This window comes from Phascolarctos cinereus, unplaced genomic scaffold (genome assembly GCF_003287225.1).
Source record: "Phascolarctos cinereus isolate Bilbo 61053 unplaced genomic scaffold, phaCin_HiC Scaffold_4;HRSCAF=312, whole genome shotgun sequence".
Taxonomy (NCBI): domain Eukaryota; kingdom Metazoa; phylum Chordata; class Mammalia; order Diprotodontia; family Phascolarctidae; genus Phascolarctos; species Phascolarctos cinereus.
The window spans coordinates 330,611,941-330,630,185 of NW_027555847.1; the positions used below are offsets into that span (position 1 = coordinate 330,611,941).

The following is an 18,245-nucleotide window of genomic DNA, read 5'->3' on the forward strand; positions in this document are numbered from 1 at the left end:
TGTGCTAAGCTGAGGTCAGAGGAAGAGAAAGAAGAAAAAGAGAAGCATCCTCACTGCAAGAATAAGCTAGAGAAGAGAAAAGGAAAAGGGAACTGAATCAGTGAATAGGCACTGAGAGGAAAAAGGGAGGACAATGAATATTAAATGTCAAGACAATCTAGTGAGTAGTTTTGACACAGCTAGTATGAACTCTGTTCCTGATCCACTGTACAACCTCAGTCATGTGCCTGCTGTTCACCAAAAAACAATAGTATTTCCGAATATACCCTCCCCTCCTACTAATTTCATTAGGCCATCTTCAAAGCAAAATAAAAAATAAGGGTAGAGGGATAAAAAAAGTAGATGATTTTCACACTTAACGATTATATTACTTAGAAGAGTATTCTATGAGAAAATGACACAGAAGTCTAATCTGCTCTGTCACCTTACTGACAAAGGACCCAATGCCCACTATGATCATGAAATATAAAGTAACTAGACTTAATCAATTAAAATGATAAAAATAAAGCTTTCTAAATCTGGACTTCCATGAACTGATGCTGAGGGAAGTGAGCAGAACACTGTACATAGTAACAGCAACACTGGGCAATGACCAACATTGATAGATTTAGCTCTTCTCAGCAATACAATAATCCAAGACAATTCCAAAAGACTTGTGATGGAAAATGCTGTCCAGATCCAGAGAAAGAACTATGGAGTAGTGAGGACAGCCAGGTGGTGCAGTGGACAGAGCTCCAGCCTTGGAGTCAGCAGATCTGAGTTCAAATCTGGCCTCAGACATTTGACACTTACTAGCTGTGTGACTCTGATCAAGTCACTTAATCCTGACTGCCTCACCAAAAAGCACAAGAAAAAAAAAAACTATGGAGTCTGAATGCAGATTGAAGTATACTATTTTCACTTTTTTCTTTCTTTCTCATGGTTTTTCCCTTTTGTTCTGATTCTTCTTTCACAACATGACTAATGTGGAAATATGTTTATCATGACTGTACATGTATTACCTATATCATATTGCTTGCTATCGTGGTGAGGGAGGAGGAAAGGAAGAGAAGGGAAAAAATTTGGAACTCAAAACCTTACAAAAGTGAATGTTGAAACTATCTTTACAACTGGAAAAAAAATAAAATACTATTAGATGCAAAAAAAACAAATAAAAATAAAGCTTTCTGAAATACAATTGAGAAAGTACTTATTTGTAAACAGGGACCTAAAGTAGCCAATCACAATTGAATTTAATATTCAGCAACTCAAAAAAAAATGTATTAAGCATCATTTATGTGCTAAGCAATGAAATTTTAAAAAACAAAATACAAAAAACTTGGTCATCAAGGAGTTTACAAAACTTGTGGGTAAGTGGAGAGATATACACAAATACAAGTCAGAATGTGATTAGATTCACAGAAGTTAAACAGGGTAGCATCTGCCAAGGGAGAGTTTACTTCTACTTGGGAATGATCAAAAATAAGGTAATACTGGAACTTGAGATAGATCCTCAAGGAAGAAGAAACAGGCAGAGATGTGGAAAGAATCTACTACAGGCCAAAAGTGCATGAAGGTAGAAGAAAGGAAGATGAAATTAATGAAAAGGAATTAGTATGTTTTGTTAAGATACAGACTTCATAAAGAAGAATGGTATAGGGGGGCAGCTAGGTGGCGCAGTGGATAGAGAACCGGCCCTGGAGTTAGGAGGACCTGAGTTCAAATCCGAACTCAGACACATAATACTTTCTAGCTGTGTGACTCTGGGCAAGTCACTTAACCCCAATTACCTTACTAAAAACCAAAACAAAACAAAAGTAGAAAGCAGAAAATGTTAGGCATTCTTGGGAAATGGGAAATATATAAGGGGGCAGCTAGGTGGCACAGTGGATAGAGCACCGGCCCTGAAGTCAGGAGGACCTGAGTTCAAATGTGACTTCAGACCAAACACTTGACATGTACTAGCTGTGTGACCCTTGGCAAGTCACTTAACCCCAACTGCCTAAAGCAAAAACAACCCAAAAAAAGTGTATGGTATCAGTAGCTCAAAGAACATGGAAGTAGTGAGGTGTTTTGGGGGGCGGCTAGGTGGCGCAGTAGATAGAGCACCAGCCCTAGATTCAGGAGAACCTGAGTTCAAATCCGGCCTCCGACACGTAACATTTTACTAGCTGTGTGACCCTGGGCAAGTCACTTAACCCCAATTGTCTCACACACAAAAAAAAGAATGGCATAAAATAATGTTAAAAGACAGACTTAGGGCCATGTTGTGAATGGTCCTGAACTCCATCATAAGCAAGAGGAAGTCAGTGAACACTTTTGGCAATAGATGAAAATGACTTGATCATTAGCAAGAAACAATGGGAGACTTAATTAACTGGAGAGATATTCACTTTTTTCGGTTAAAATTTGTTTTGGTAGTACAGTGGATAGAGTGCTGGGACTAGACTCAGGAAGACCCGAGTTCAAATCCAGCCTCAGATACTTGCAACAAAATGTTCCAGAAGTTTTGGATTTCAATTGGCATTATGCAAGAAAAGCGACAAAACTGGCATACCTTTTGCCCCAGCAAATACCCTGAGATTTGCCCCTGAGATACCAAAATCAAGTCAAAGTCAGAAAAATACAATATACACCAAAATTAATAACAGCAATCTTTGCAAAGAAATGGAAGCAAAGTTAATATCTATCAGAATGGAACATTTTTTTAACTGAGGGCATGTATAAATATGATTGGCAGAATATTGTCAAAAATGAAATGACTGGGAAGTACAGAAAAATTTTTTAAATTTTATAACAATTTATGCTATCAAAATAAGCAGAAAGAAGAAAACCACATATACCATGACAAAAGCAATGTGGATGATAGCAAACTGAACTCTGAGTAATAGAAAAAAAAGTTTCAGGGAAGAAATGACAAAACACTACCTTCGTAACTTCAGAATATCAAAAGACTTTGTCAAAATGTCTGTTTAGCTTGTTTTTTCCTTTGTCATAAGGGAAGCTTTATCTAGAGGCAGGGTAAATGAGAACTGATTTATGTAAAGAAAAATGACTTCTGATAAGACATGTTTTCAAAAGATCAACAACTGTAAAGGAACAAAAGAGGCACCGAATGTAAAGAATCAAATAAACATGCCATCATAGTGTGTGATAAACCCAACATCACCAACTTAGGGAACAAGGTTCTTGACAAGAACTACCAGAAAAACAGAAGTTTTAACAGAAATTGGGTTTACACTAAAACTCCACATCATCTACAAAGTTTGATTCAAAATAGATACATAACCTTGATATGAAAGGTCACAACATAAACAAACTAGAAGAGCAAAAAAGGAAATACATTTTAAACTTGTAGAATAGGGGAAGAGTTCATACCAAATAAAGATAATGATTAGAAAAGACAAAATGGATAATTTTTAATTATATAAAACTGAAAAGGTTTTGATGCTGTTAAAACTAGGAGAGTTTTTAAGTTCTTTACAGCAAAAATTCTTTACAGCAAAATTCTCTGACAAAAATCTGAAAGCCAAGATACATATATAAGAGCCATTACTCAAATGATATATGTTCAAATGATATGAATAGTTCTGAAAGAAATCTCAGCTATCAAGAGCCATAATGGAAAAAAATACTCCAAATAACTAGCAAGCGAAATGAAAATTTTTATTTTAATTTAATTGTTCTAATAACTCTAAGGTTTTACCTCGAATCATCAAACTGGTAAAGATAACAAAAAAAGAAAAATTACAATTACTATAGGGATTGGGGGAAACTAAGCACAATAATACACTGTTGGTAGAGTTATGAATTGGTACAGCCACTCTAAAAAACAATTCAGAATTATACCCTAAAAGTTGCTATTACTAGATCCATATGCCAAAGAGGTCATAGAAAGAGGGAAAAAGATGTGCATAAAAATACTGATAGCAGATCTTTTTGTAAGGGCAAAGTACCAAGGAAGTGTCCATCATTTCAGAAATAGATAAACATATTAAGGCATATGAATGCTGTTGTGCCATAAGAAATCACAAAACTATAGAACTATGTGGGAAGACTTGTATGAACAAATGCACATTGAAGTGACCAAAACCTGAAAAGAATTTCTGCAACAATAAAGCTGCAAAGAAAAAAAAAACTCTGAAAGACTTAACAATGCTATGACCAGTCACAATTCCAAGTGACAAAACATGATACCCACTCCCCACAGAGAAGGTGTGATAAGGCTCAGATAGAAACTTTTTTAGACAGGACCAATTTATCAAATTTCTTTTGTTTGATTAAACATATCTGATACAAGAATTTTATTTTCTTTCTTTCAATGCAGGGGAGAAGAGGAGGCAGGGGAGGTGAACAGGGGGCAGAGTTAGCAATGAGGTTGTCAAAGTTGGGGGAGGGGTAAAGTAAGAAAAGATGTTCATTGAAGCTTGTTTTTTAAATTCATAGAAGAGAATAAAAATAAAGGTCAGTAAAAACAAACAAACAAGCAGGTCCCCCTTGAAAATAAGCTGAATTTACTACATATTTAAAAGAAAAAGCAAGCTGTACATAATTGAGATCAGAGTTTCTTTTTCTTTCTATACGTGGAACTGCTCCATCTTATTTGCTGTTGAGTTCAGAATTTTTAAAAAGAAAAAAAAAAAGACCAACAGTCAGAACTCAAACGCCATTAAAAAGACAGTCATTTCTCTCCTGAACAAATGACTGAAGAAGCATTTAAGTGCTTATATATGCTAAGACACAAAAACAAACAAAAAAAAAGGCACCTCCCCTGTTCCTTCAAGGGATTCTGATGAGGGATAAACCACACAAAGTTGAGATCACTGTGGTGGTGAGGCAGGCATGTTTTGGACTGAAAAGTCACAGGAATGGTTAAAAGGGCCTGTGGCAATCCACTGACATTGTCTTTGACAGGAGTGGCAGGTAGTGTTGATTTCAACAGTGTTTACAATGTTGGCTGGGGGGAGGGGGGAGAGGCTTGCAAAGTACACAATGAAACAATGTGGTCGAGTAGGATATAAATGGTGTTAGGTATAGAGAACTCCAACTTAACAGGTGGCAGGGCTCCAGGACAAGAGCTGGAAAGACAGATGATGATGCCAATAACTTGTATCCAGGTAAGACCCCTGAGGCCCCTGAATCAATATATCACACCCCAGCCCCTAACTAATAACTGACCACAAACTGAGAATAAAACCACACAGGGGCTTTTCCAACTTAGTGCCTACACAGTACTTGCCATTGCTTACCCTATAGTAATCTTAGTGCAAATTAACATGTTATCTTTTTCATTCACCAATCTTAGGCACCTTTGCCCTATAAAGGAACCACTTTCACCTTGGCTGCCTGCCTGCCTCCCCTAATAAATGCCCCTACTTGATTTGGAAACAGTCTTACTCTGAATTCTTTTGAGACAATACTGTGACACACATCGTTCACCTCAACATAGGCACTGTCATCTTTTTTAAGAACACTGTCTTTGAAAATCTACCAATTTCTATTTGATTGATATGAACTAAACTAGATGTACAGCTAACTGTAAAATATAAATGAATATATAACACAGTGGAACAACAGAAACAAATAATTATATAGAAAGGCATTGAGAACATTTATGCACTATGTGCAGCCTGAGCAAAGTACTAGGGATACAAACTCAAATAAGCAAGACCCTGCCAGACATCACATAAATAGAAGCTGGATGGCACCTATCACCCCTCCACCACCACCACCACGCCTCCTTATTCCCCACGGATGACAGCAGAATTCAGTGCATCTTTTTTTTTGGGGGGGGGCCTAGGCAATGGGGTTAAGTGACTTGCCCAGGGTCACACAGCTAGTAAGTGTTTTGTGTCTGAGCCCAGATTTGAACTCAGGTCCTCCTGAATCCAGGGCCAGTGCTCTATCCATTGCACCACCTAGCCGCCCCTAGAGTGTATCTTTCAGCTCTCTATTTCTAGAAGTCATGCCATCCTTGATGAAACACAAGATTACAATTTTTTTTTTTGGCTGGTATCTCACTTCTGACTCAAGACCACTAAAACTTCAATATATTTTTTTCAGAACTACATTCTATTTATGTATCCCTCATCTTATAACTGTGACACTAACTTCTTATACCAAAGTGTAAGATTTTACATTTGTCTCTTTTGAATTTCATCTTTTTAGATTCAACCCAATATTCTAGCCCAGGGGATCTTAAAACTTTTTCTGTGTCACAGACCCTTTGGTAATTTTGGCAAAGCCTAAGGACCCCTTCTTAGAATCACATTTTTAAATACATTGGATTATAAAGGAAACCCAAAATACTGTTATCAAAAATTTTTCTTTAAAGTTCATGGACCCCAGGTTAAAAATGACTACTATAACCTGTCAAATTTCATCCATAATCTTGACACTATCGTACAGCTTTGTGTCATCTGCAAATGATACACATACTATCAATGCCTTTAATCAAATCATTTACAAATATATTAACTAACACAGGACCAAGTAGAGATCCCAAGAATGCTCCCATGGATACCTCCCTCCATTCTGACACTGACCAACTAGTCTTTCAGTCCAGCCATGCATCTAGTTCTAAATCCATCTGACTGTATTATTGGCTAACCGATCTTTGCCACAAAAATTATATAAGACTTTATCAAAAGCTGTCCAAAATTCTAGATAAAGTAAATCCATACTTCATCTACTGGTTTAGTAATCCTTTAAGAAAGGAAATGAGGGGGCAGCGAGGTGGTACAGTGAATAGAGTACTGGCCCTGGGGTCAAGAGAGCCTGAGTTCAAATCCAGCCTCAGACATATAACACTTACTAGCTGTGTGACTCTGGGCAAGTCACTTAACCCCAAATGGCCTCAACAAAAAAAACAAAAAACTAAAAGAAAGGAAACGAGGATAATCCAGCATGACTTGCTCTTGATGAAGCCAAGCTGGATGTTTTATCACCAATTCCCTAATTTAGATGTTCATCAACAATCTCTTTAATGATCTGACCTAGAATTTTCCCAGGAACTGAAGTCAACTCAAGTAGAAACTTCAATGACTTGATGCAAAAAGAACCAAGAGAACAAAAGGCACATTAAACACAACAGTATAAAGGAAAACAGTTAAAAGCACAAGAATTCACATTAGTACAATGACAAATCTTGGTTACACAGGACTCGTCATGAAGTATAGCAGTTAGGCTATTTCAACAGTACAGAAAATTAATAAATGTATAATGAAAAAATGAATAAACCTTTCTGCTCTGCATAGAGAGGTCCCGGGCTAGAGGTGCAGAAAAAGACATATGCACTCAGACACGGTCAGTGTGTCAGTCTGTTTTGCAAGACTGTACCTTTCTATAGTATTTGTGGACTATGGAATTTTACATATATATATATATATATATATATATGTGTGTGTGTATATATATATATATATATGTGTGTATATATATAAACACATATACATATATACATATGTGTGTATGTGTGTTATGTATGTACATGTATAATGTATATGTACATACATATATACATATATATATAATACACATATATACGTGGGTGTGTTTAATTTGCATGGCCTCTCAAGGAACGATTATAATGTAGAGGGGGGAAAGTGCTAAAAAAAATTCATTTAAAAAAAAAAGAAAGAAAAGAAAGAAAAAGAAAAAAGAAAAACAACCCTAAAATAGTATACCTGAAAGGCAAAAGAGGAGATTTGACTAGGAGTCAAGTCATCTTCAAAGGGAAGTTTCTGAAGGGAAAATACTTTTGTCTCTTTAGAATCTAAAATTGCTAAACTCAGTCAAGTAACAAGAGGAGATGAAAGATATTTTTAAATCTCAGATAATACTCTAACTAGAAGATAAAAAGAGTCAGCAAAAAAAAAAGAAAAAGAGAGAATCAAAAGAATACAATGCCCACAAAAATTAAAGAAAAAGATTATCAAAATGGAATGGTAGCCAACCAAAAGCAGCTACATATGGTTTAAATACAAACAATTACTGATTAACCACTTTACTGGAGGGAATCTTGGCACAAATAATCGCCAACAAAAACTACTTTGAAAGAAGAGGGCTTTGAAAAGCAAGTTCGTATTGCTTATGGGTTTGACAGGGTGGGGGAAAGCAGGACAGTTTTATTCTGTTTCATGGGAGATGATATTAAAATGTTTTTACATTCCCTCAGACAACACAAAGGGATGGTAAAGGGCATCACCTCAGAGACATGCTAGATAACAGGGAAAAATTAAGCTGTCTACTGAAAAAACTCCAACTGGCAGCTGAAAGTAGAAGCAACCTCACAGGGCTGAATCTTCTTTAAGTTACAAGAACAGCATGGCTTATAAAAACACAGATCTAAGTCTGGTCAAAATGGAAACTCAAACTATCAGCAAAAACAGCATGCCATTCTAACCATTTTCTTCTCAGTAGTTCTGTAGGTAATCTTTACAAATGACTAATACATTACAATTTGATACATCGTTAAGATATTTAAAATGAATACTGAATATACAGTAACAATTCTTTTATTTTGTATTACAACAAAATGACCTGCTCCACATGATTTTTACTGCATAAATGAGTGTTTCAAACAAGACCATGGAAGCACCAAAATTTTGTGTTAGTGATTTTTAAAGAAATTCTTCTAAAATGTGTTACACATTACATTGCCTGATTGAATCAAATGAATATAATTTAAAGTACTCATTATAGCTCAAAATAATAATCACAAATATCAGTTAAAGATATCATGTGAGGGGGGGATTAGCTGTTTGGCCCAAAGGGCAAAACCAGGCACAAAGAGTACAAGTTGTAAAAAGGTGAATTTAAACTTAATGCCATGAAAAACCTCCTTATAATCAGAGCTGAGTAAGAGTAGCTTATAGGCTGCATCAGAAGATTGTGAGGGCCCTCTCATGGGAGGTCTCCAAGCAGAAGACAGACAACAAATTATGTGTACAACCAAATATTATCCTGGGGATTCCTTTAGTGAAGGAGTTGGGCTAAAGAGCCATTAAGACCTCTTCCATCTCTCCCATTCTGTGATTCTGTGCTGTTCAGTGGTGTCATATATGGGTGCCCTCAGGAGTCACTTAAGCACACGTACTTTGACTTAATTTCCTTCCTCTGTGGGAGTTTTTCTAGCAGTTGTAGTTCTCCCTGCACCATGGTTTTGAGTCTCTCAATTATCAGTATGTTTAGGAATAGCAAACTCTAGATTCACAGAGATGTGGCCTCTATATCGCCAATTCAATAACCTAGGAAGAATGGAAGAAAACCAAGAGAAAACAACAAACCCAAGCTTTTTAAATGACTGATTAATTTTCACACATAATTGGAAATCAAGCACCTCCGAAGAGAAAATATAAAAGTGGATAAACTCTCCAGTAGGGCAGGGTGTGTTAATTTTATTGAATTATTTTCCTTATAAGCATTTTTGCTTACTCTTCAGGTTCACAGCAACATTTGGGAGTTACTTTAGTTATGACCAACGAACAGGTACAGCATTGCTATATGATGATTTAACAGCAGTCCTGGCAAAAGTGAATAAAACTTTTCCAATTTTGCTAATTAAATCTTTTACAGACACATAACCAAGAAGAGGATACAGATGGTAAATTTGCTCTTTAATTTTAGGCCAATTTTAAGCAGTTCTACAAAATCTAAAAAAAAAAATTACGTTCGAACAAATAATTCCACTTAGATATGCATGACTTTTATAATTTTTTTTCTTTCAAATAACATTTTTAAACTGTCAGACAGAAGAAACATCAATGATATATCTGGTAACATTACAATAGCAACCAAATTCAAGAGGCTGCTACAGTAACAATTTCTGTGGTAACAACAAATCATGAGAAATGCTCTATACCAAGGCTGTTTCTTCTATTTGAACGGTATTTATCATATACAAAATATGCCCATAAGATTGTACACAACACTGTAATTGCACTGTAGCATGTATAGGATGATAAAGAAATGACTGCCTCATTTAGTCTAATTTTTAAATAAAAGATTATCTAAGAGTTAAGAGACCATATAAAAACAGTCATAAAATCAACTAAAAAGCATTTCTCAAAAGTCAGAGAATAAACCACTAATGTCACTTACCATCACTTCCATATTCTTGTGAGGTTCCACAAATCCATTAACAGTTAGTTTACGAAGCACTGAAAAGGACAATCAAATATTTTCCTAAGTACTATCAAAATAACTATGACTTACAATAAATAAATATTTACAATGATAAAAAGCCATAGGATACCCTAAAGATCACATTATGTGAAAGATGAGGAAATTCAGGCACAAACAGGTTAAATGATTTGCACAGGGTCACACTTACTTAATAAGAGTCAGGATGACAACCCAGATCTCCTTACCCCCAGGCCAGTCTATAGTCTATATTTCTTTGCAAAAGAGAACTAATCTAAATTTAGTTTAGTTTTTTTAATAAAATATTTCTTATTTATATTATCTAACTAAAATAAAACAACTAGGTTCGTTTCCTTCTGTAAATACTTCAGAGAATAAAAATATTTAGAGGACAAACTCACTTACATTAATACAAGATCTAAAATCACCTCTGGAAAACCTGATAAGACTTACATGAACTGATGCTAAGTGAGCAAAACCAGGAGAATATTGTACACAGTAACAGCAACTTTAAGCTATAACCAACTTTGATAGACTTAGCTCTTCTCAGCAATGCAATGATGTAAGATAATTCCAAAAGACTCATGATGGCAAATGCTATCCACATCCAAAGAGAGAACTATGGAGTCTGTATGCAGATCGAAGCATGCTATTTTTTCTCTCTTTTGGGGGTGGAGGGGGAGTTTCTTTCTCATGGTTTTTCCTTTTTGCTCTGATTCTTCTTTTACAATATAATTAATGTGAAAATATATTCAATATGATTGTACATGTATAGCCTATATCAGACTGCATTCCAGAGAGGCGAGCCGGGGGGGGGAGGGATTTAGAACTCAAAATTTTATAAAAGTGAATGCTAGGGGCAGCTAGGTGGCACACTGGATAGAGCACTGGCTCTAGAATCAGAAGGACCTGAGTTCAAATCCAGCCTCAGACACTTAACACTTAACTAGCTCTGTGACCCTACACAAGTCACTTAACCCCTACTGCCTCAAAAAAAAAATAAAATAAAGTATCGTAATACCATTAAGACTTCATGTTATCTTAGAGAAATATGCCAAGCATGGCTTAGAACAAGGCAAAGAAAAATTCGCATTTAAAATTCATCAATTGCTTAATATGTATAGAACAATTAAGATATGAAAGCATTTTTAAATGATGTTCCTTTTTTAGAGATCAAACCAAAGATGATAATTTTTGTAATACCATAAAAAATGCAGAACTTGGGGGCAGCTAGGTGGCACAGTGGATAGAGCTCTGGCCTTGGAGTCAGGGGGACATGAGTTCAAATCCAGTCTCAGACACTTGACATTTACTAGTTGTGTGACCCAGGGCAAGTCAAACCCCAATTGCCTCATCAAAAAAAAAAAAAAAGCAAAACTTATTCCTGTTCCAAAAGTGCACTATATATAATGTTAAAACTATCTATAAAATGGGAACATCCAAAAAGGTAACGAAATGTTCTAAAACTTGGGAAAACAGCTTCCACGCCAGTTAAACACCTCGATAGGGCCTACATTACTGGAGCCAGCTCCAGAGCACCATGGAAAGAGAGTAGTCCTGAAGTGACAACTTCAAAACACGACCACTCTCACTTGCTCTAAAAACAAAAGTGTTTGTCTCCACATTTTTGCCTAGAAGATGTCCTACCTAAATGAGTAATATAATTTGGGGAAAACATTCCCCTTGCCCCAATATCACTATGAATCAAAACATGACCCCAGATGAGGTCATGTATAATCTTACATATTTTCAAATAATAGAATCAGAGGTTTTAGATAGATAGATAGATAGACAGACAGACAGGCAGATAGATAGAAAGACAGATGTGTGTGTGTGTCCAATATGTCAAAGAAATTGAGGGATACACATATAGTAGCTCATATGTGTGAATGCCTAAAAGCTAATTCTAAATAAAAGAATTAGGAGAAATAGCCAGTTAAGAAAAAGGACAGGAACAAATTGGAGGAATAAAACTGGAAAAAAAGTATATACTAACAGAAAGCAGTAAACTCATTTAAAGATCTTGAATATAGGAATGAGTGTCCATAATCAGGAGAAAGGCTTAGTAAGGAACTCCTAAAAGCAGAAGAGCTTATAAGAAACCAAGATGATTTCTAGACCACAATGTCTCAAGCTAAAGGAAGCTAGACCCGAAGACCAGAGAACTACATGCTAAAAGAATTGAAAACTCAACACAGGCCTGAGGTTAGGTGCTGAATAAAATGAGGGAGGGGAAAGAAAGGGCTAAAGTCCAGAAGCTTTCAGAAAGTGACTTAACATAAAAAGAAAAAGCACCAACAACTCTTAAAAAAAAAAAAAGCATTAACCATATATTTGAATAGGCTATATGTGCTGGACTATGAATGGGAGAAGGTGGGTAGAAAAGAGAAAGCAGATAAAGAAAATTAACTCTGAATTTTTGAAAGAGAAACTCGCCCCTTAATCCTCCAAAGTAACAAAAAGACCAGCTGTTGTCTAGAAACCAGCTTGGTTTCTTGTGTTCTTCTGCCTTTAAGAGTTCCTCACTAGCCTCTGGACAATCATTCCTATATTCAAGGTCTTTAAATGAGATTCCTACTTCCCATTAGTATGTACCTTTTTCCAGTTTTATTCTTCCTATCTTCTTCCTGTCCTTGTTCTTAACTGGCTATTTCTCCTAGTTTTTCTATTTAGAATTAGCTTTTACGTACTCACACATATTAGTTACTACATCTTTACCTGAGAAGTCCCACCATTCTGTTTAGTAGCTACACATAAAAGCTGTGCCATTTTAAAATAAGTAATATATATGAATTACGTTGAACTGTACCTTTCAATGATAGTAAAGTTCTTTCCAATGAATTTAAAATAGCAGCTTCATCTCCAGTAGAAATATGTTGCAGGAATGTATCCGTATGGTGATTCCACAGGGAACAAGCAAAACTATAAATTCCAGATGCTAACTGCAATGAAAAACCATATTTATTCACAATTCATTTGAAATTTCATTAAGTCATTGATAGAGATCTAGAAAATGTTTGCTTTTTAATTCCAAAAACCTGAGAATACACTTTTGGTGACACTGCATGGGCAATGTTCACGTATCATTCATGGAATAAAAGTTGCTATAATCAGTCAACATAACACTATAATCTACTATAATTAAACAATCTTCTTTTAATTCCAGTATCCTGCCAATCATCTATGTAGCATAACTTAAGGTCTCTAGCACAAAGTGCACTACTGAGTTAGTCAGTTTCCTAACATGCTCAAGCACATGTGTAAGCTCTCTTTTCAACTCTAGGCTTCAGACAAACTTAACGCCCAACAAAATTTATCTCCCAGGATTCTGGCTCCCAAAGTGAGATATGTTACCACCGATAGCTCTCCAGCCCCTTCCTCTTGTCCTCACATACCCTCTTCATCATCCTCTCCCTGATGCTGCTACACAGCTCTACTCTCCTAAGTCTACTCAACTCCTGATGTCAGTAACTCTTCTGGAGTCCTACAGCTCTTTCTTCATGACCCCATACTTCAATCTCAGCCTTGAAGAAGCCTGTATCTTAGGAGTCTCAATTAACATTACATGTTTGGTGACTGCCCCTGTTTAACTGATTTATATATATTTAGGAAGCTCTCTATTTTACTATATACTGTGAATCATTTATAGCAGCTTAAATTGCTCATTTAATATTATGTTTGTGATAATTTCTATTAAACTGAGAATCAGTCCCTTGATCAGGAACATAAACCCTTAATGTAACATCATTTCTACTGCAAAATTAGTTTCCACTTACAATGCCCTTTCCAGAAAAGTAATCTACTTGTAAGTCCCAAGACTATGTGTAGTTACAAGAAAAATACAAATATGCAACTATCCAAAGTACAAAAATAAACCCTCAAAGCCCAAAGTCTAGTTACAGCAAGCCTGCAATGGTGCTCATTATATATGAATCAATAAAGAATTACTATATGTGTGTCAGTCATCAAAAAAATAAATCTAAACCTTTAATAAATAAATCTTACCATCTGAAATGTCAAGAGAGAGAAACTGGTTCACCTCCAGGCAAAAACATACTATTAACATTCTAAAAAATCTGAGAATTCACTGAATTTCAAAATCAGAGCTTGGATCTCTGATTATGTCAAATCATTTTGGACTCCACAGACTAAGGCATATGGGTCAACAGGGGAAATCCTGCATTCAAATTCTCATAACACAGGTGATTTAATGTGGAACTTGGAACAAGTAAACTTTAGACTGACAATTCTCCAAAAGCAAAAGTTTTCCAGAAATGTCATTCATTTCTCTCAGAAAAATTCTTCTTCTATACTGGAATTTTACTATGTCAGATATTTATCAAAATTCAAATGGTCAACTTGGAAATCTTTTGACAAATATTCATGGGGGGAAATGAGTCTTATTTAGTACTTTAGTTTTTAAAAGTAAAAGAACAAATGAATAATACCCATTTCACTTGATTTCAATGTAAACTGCTTACAAAAAACATGTAGAGGATTCTGTAGTATTTTAATGTTAGAAGACTTCTATTTTAAGAAGTTTCTATAATGAGACTTTTCCCAAATCTTAACCACAACCCAACATAACTTTACTGATAAGTTTACAAAGAAGTGTTTAAACAAAAAGTGTTAAGTAGCATGTGTTTTTATAAATATTTCTCTACTTAAGATACTGTTATATCATTTGCATATAGTACCTGTAGAAGATATTTTACTATAATTTGATTACTATATTTTTACTATAGAAGATTTTTACTATAATTTGATAATTTTTTCTAATTTTGATAATTGATAATATGGATAATATTTACTATAATTCTGTAATTTTACTATAATTTGATGTGCTTTTCAAAATTTTTATGGGGGCTGCTTGATTTCTCATTATTGTTTTGAATTTGTGTGTTCAGCAGGGTTTTTGGAGAACAGCTTTGTGTGTGCAGATGCCTACACATATTTATATACAGAATTTGATGAATTTTTATTGCGCAGTGAAGGACATAAATTACAATCTTAATCAAAGACTCCTTATATATTTTTTTAAAAAAAAGACTGATCTCCCTATCTTACCCATGCTATAGATTCATGCAGAGTCTACTCATCAAACAAATACCACTGTTAATCAAGACAGGATCTCTGACCTGCTCAAAGCTCTTGTTTCCTATGTTGGTTCATCCCTCTTCAGAAAAAGTAGTGGCCCCCTACTCCATATGGCAGAAAGTTTTAATGCTCAGTGTGGACACCAGATTAGCACAGCCCACTGCAAATGAGAACTCTCAAATTCAAGAGATTTTCCAGCCTTATACTCCCTAGCAACTGAGGTTGAAGGCCTGTACCACCACTCCCAGAGTCCATGTACTTTGAAAGAAGGCTCTAAAGTACCTACAGAGGAACCTGTGAAATACTCTTGAGTTACTTGTAAATAAACACAAGAGACTCACTGATGCCTATTGATAAAAAGATTGCTTAGTAGAGTAACTTTAAGAAAAGACAAGTTATAGAAGGAACACTAGCCTCTGTGAATCAAGAGGTTTAGATTAAACTCCTAGCCTCATCATTAATGAGCTTCATGAATTGATGAACTTTTCTTAATGATAAGGAAAAAATAATGCTTCTTATTAAACTCAAGACTAAGTGAATCTTTAATTACACAGGGAAAGAAGGAAACAAGCATTTGGTAAGCACCAGGCACTGTGCTAAGCACTTTACAAATATTAACTCATTTCATCCTGGAAACAACTCTGGGAGGTAGATGCCCATTTTAGAGTTGAGGAAACTGAGGAAGACAGAGATTAAATAACTTGCCCAAAGTCACATAGCTAGTAAGTGTCCAAGGCCATATTTAAACTCAGGTCTTCTGACTCCAGGCCCAGGACTCCATTCACTGAGCCTTTAAGCATCTTTGACAAGGCAAAAGGGAACTCAAATTTAATTTTTTGACTGTCCTGGAAAGATAAAACAAGAGTTCTCCTTATAGAAGGCTCTAATGTGACGGAAACTACTGTTTTAAACTTAGGAGGAAAAGAGAATTATATGGGGATGTTAATTTCCCGATTTTCTTCTCAAAGCACAGGGAAGGAAATTTCTTTTAGAGGAAAATAATGCAAATAAATATAATTTGCCATAAACATTTGGGCGGTTGTTGATTTAACAATCTAAAGTATGAGCATTTTCAATTCAAAAATTTTAAGAATGAAATGGAAATACTGCCACCATCTGACTTCAAATGAATTATTTTTTAGTGACAACAGATAAGAATTTTTGTTAGAATGACAAAAATTAGATGATTATACTAAGCTTTATTTCACTGAGTGTTTCAAGTATTTCATTTTTTACCAAGTCAAATTCATTCTCTCATACTTTCTTCTTAGGAAATATTTACATAGTACTTACTTAAAATAAAAATTATTTCTGATTAATAGGAAAAGACAGTTGTTCCTATTCAACAATATCCAACAATTATTTACTTTTTCTTTAAAAAAAAAAACACTGACGAATTCTAACCCACTTTTGTTGATAAAGCACATACAAATATCACAATACTATGCTAAAGCAGAGGGTCAGATATTTAAGGGATCTGCATTCCCAAGGAAATTTCTAACCTGGCAGGGAAAGTTTGAGTCTCAAAAATGTGATTTTCTTTCAGTGGCATACATTCAACTCTGGTAATAAAAGGTATGTGTATTTGAGTTTAAAACAATGGTGTTTTCATGAAAGTAGTGTTTTAATTACCCATTCAATAATTTGATGAATCTGTGATCTCATGTGTGGTACAGATCTCTGCTGGATGGATATCATAACCCAACCACACATTCTTATCCTGTACCAGACTTAGCCACGTCTTCCTAAAATTCCTAACCAATGTAATGAAACCTTTCCCCTCCAGTTCTTTTAATATTCCATAGAGAACAGTAAAGCTCTCGGGCTGCCTAGCTATTTTCCTTCAGTCTAGCTATATCATTTGCCCATCTCTTTGCTTAGTATTTAATGATATAGCTTACGCAATTTTACATGTGTACATCAGCTTCAGCAACATGCTGAAACATCTTAACACTCCCTCCCCAAATGTACCTTGCCACAGACATTTTGGGTCATCAACAACTTGGATTCTTTTGAGATTCTGGTACTCCAACAGATATAATACATCAACAGGAGGATATCAGAATAGGACAGGGAAGAGAGATTTTTCAGCAAAATACATGCGAAAACTGTCTAAGACTTAAAATTGCCTAAAAATAAAATAGGTTGCCTTATTAAGAAGTAAGTTCTCCAGCACTGTAAGATTTCAAGTAGAGCCTGGATGATAACCTGTCAGAGACATATTGGGAGGATTCCTACAGGGGACAGAAATAATCTTTAAGGTTCCTACCAACTCTTAAGATTCTATGAATATATCAATCATGTGCATACCTGCAACACAACAGAGTATCTAGATATATAATTACCTACTTAAAAATTAGAAACTTCCTAGTTAAAAGAATAATATCTATTGACCAAAAAAAACCCTGACAATAATGGGAACTACCAAAGGAATTAACTCCTCCCAACCAAGGATGTTTACTTTCCATAGAAAATGCTTAATAAATGCTTATTGATTGATAACACACAGGGAAATTCTTTCTAAAACAATTTAAATAACATTACTTCAACAGTCTCCAGTCACCTGAAATCACTTATGGAGGCAAAAAAAATCATTTTTGTGCATTTCCCAGGTTCCCTAAATGACTCTCCAAAATAATGAGATGCTTCTAAAAGCTAGAGGCATAGGCTAAGGAGAAAGAACTTTTTAACAGCGCTCAAATACTCAAATGGATGGGTGATTTTGATCTAATTGGATGGGATTCCTTCCCCTGAACTCACCCATCCTTTCCCATTCCATATGACTCTTGAGCATGTCCTCCTGAGTTTTTAAAAGAGATGCCCTTAATATGTTCGTGGCCTTCCTTGTGCTCTCTTGTCATCCAGAGGACACCAAGAGAATACAGAGGCCAGTCACAGGTAATTCCCCACACTAGCTAAATGGCAAAGTATCAACTACCAAGTAAATCCCACACTCCTTACACTGACCCTCAAAGCCAACTCCTCTAATCCAGCCTAATGGGTCAGTTCAGCCTTCCCAATATAAA

At 35.4% G+C, this 18,245-nt stretch overlaps 1 protein-coding gene across 1 annotated transcript in view; it reads right to left on the minus strand.

The window, feature by feature from the left end:
- The window catches only part of IPO11 (importin 11), a 228,607-nt gene that overhangs the window by 170,059 nt on the left and 40,303 nt on the right, over positions 1 to 18,245 (minus strand). Inside the window, exons 6-7 of the mRNA XM_021007229.2 lie at positions 12,932 to 13,064; positions 10,081 to 10,139 (exon numbers count right to left, since the gene is read on the minus strand). Of these exons, the coding sequence (XP_020862888.1) occupies positions 10,081 to 10,139; positions 12,932 to 13,064 (192 nt within the window). The remainder of the gene's footprint in view (positions 1 to 10,080; positions 10,140 to 12,931; positions 13,065 to 18,245) is intronic.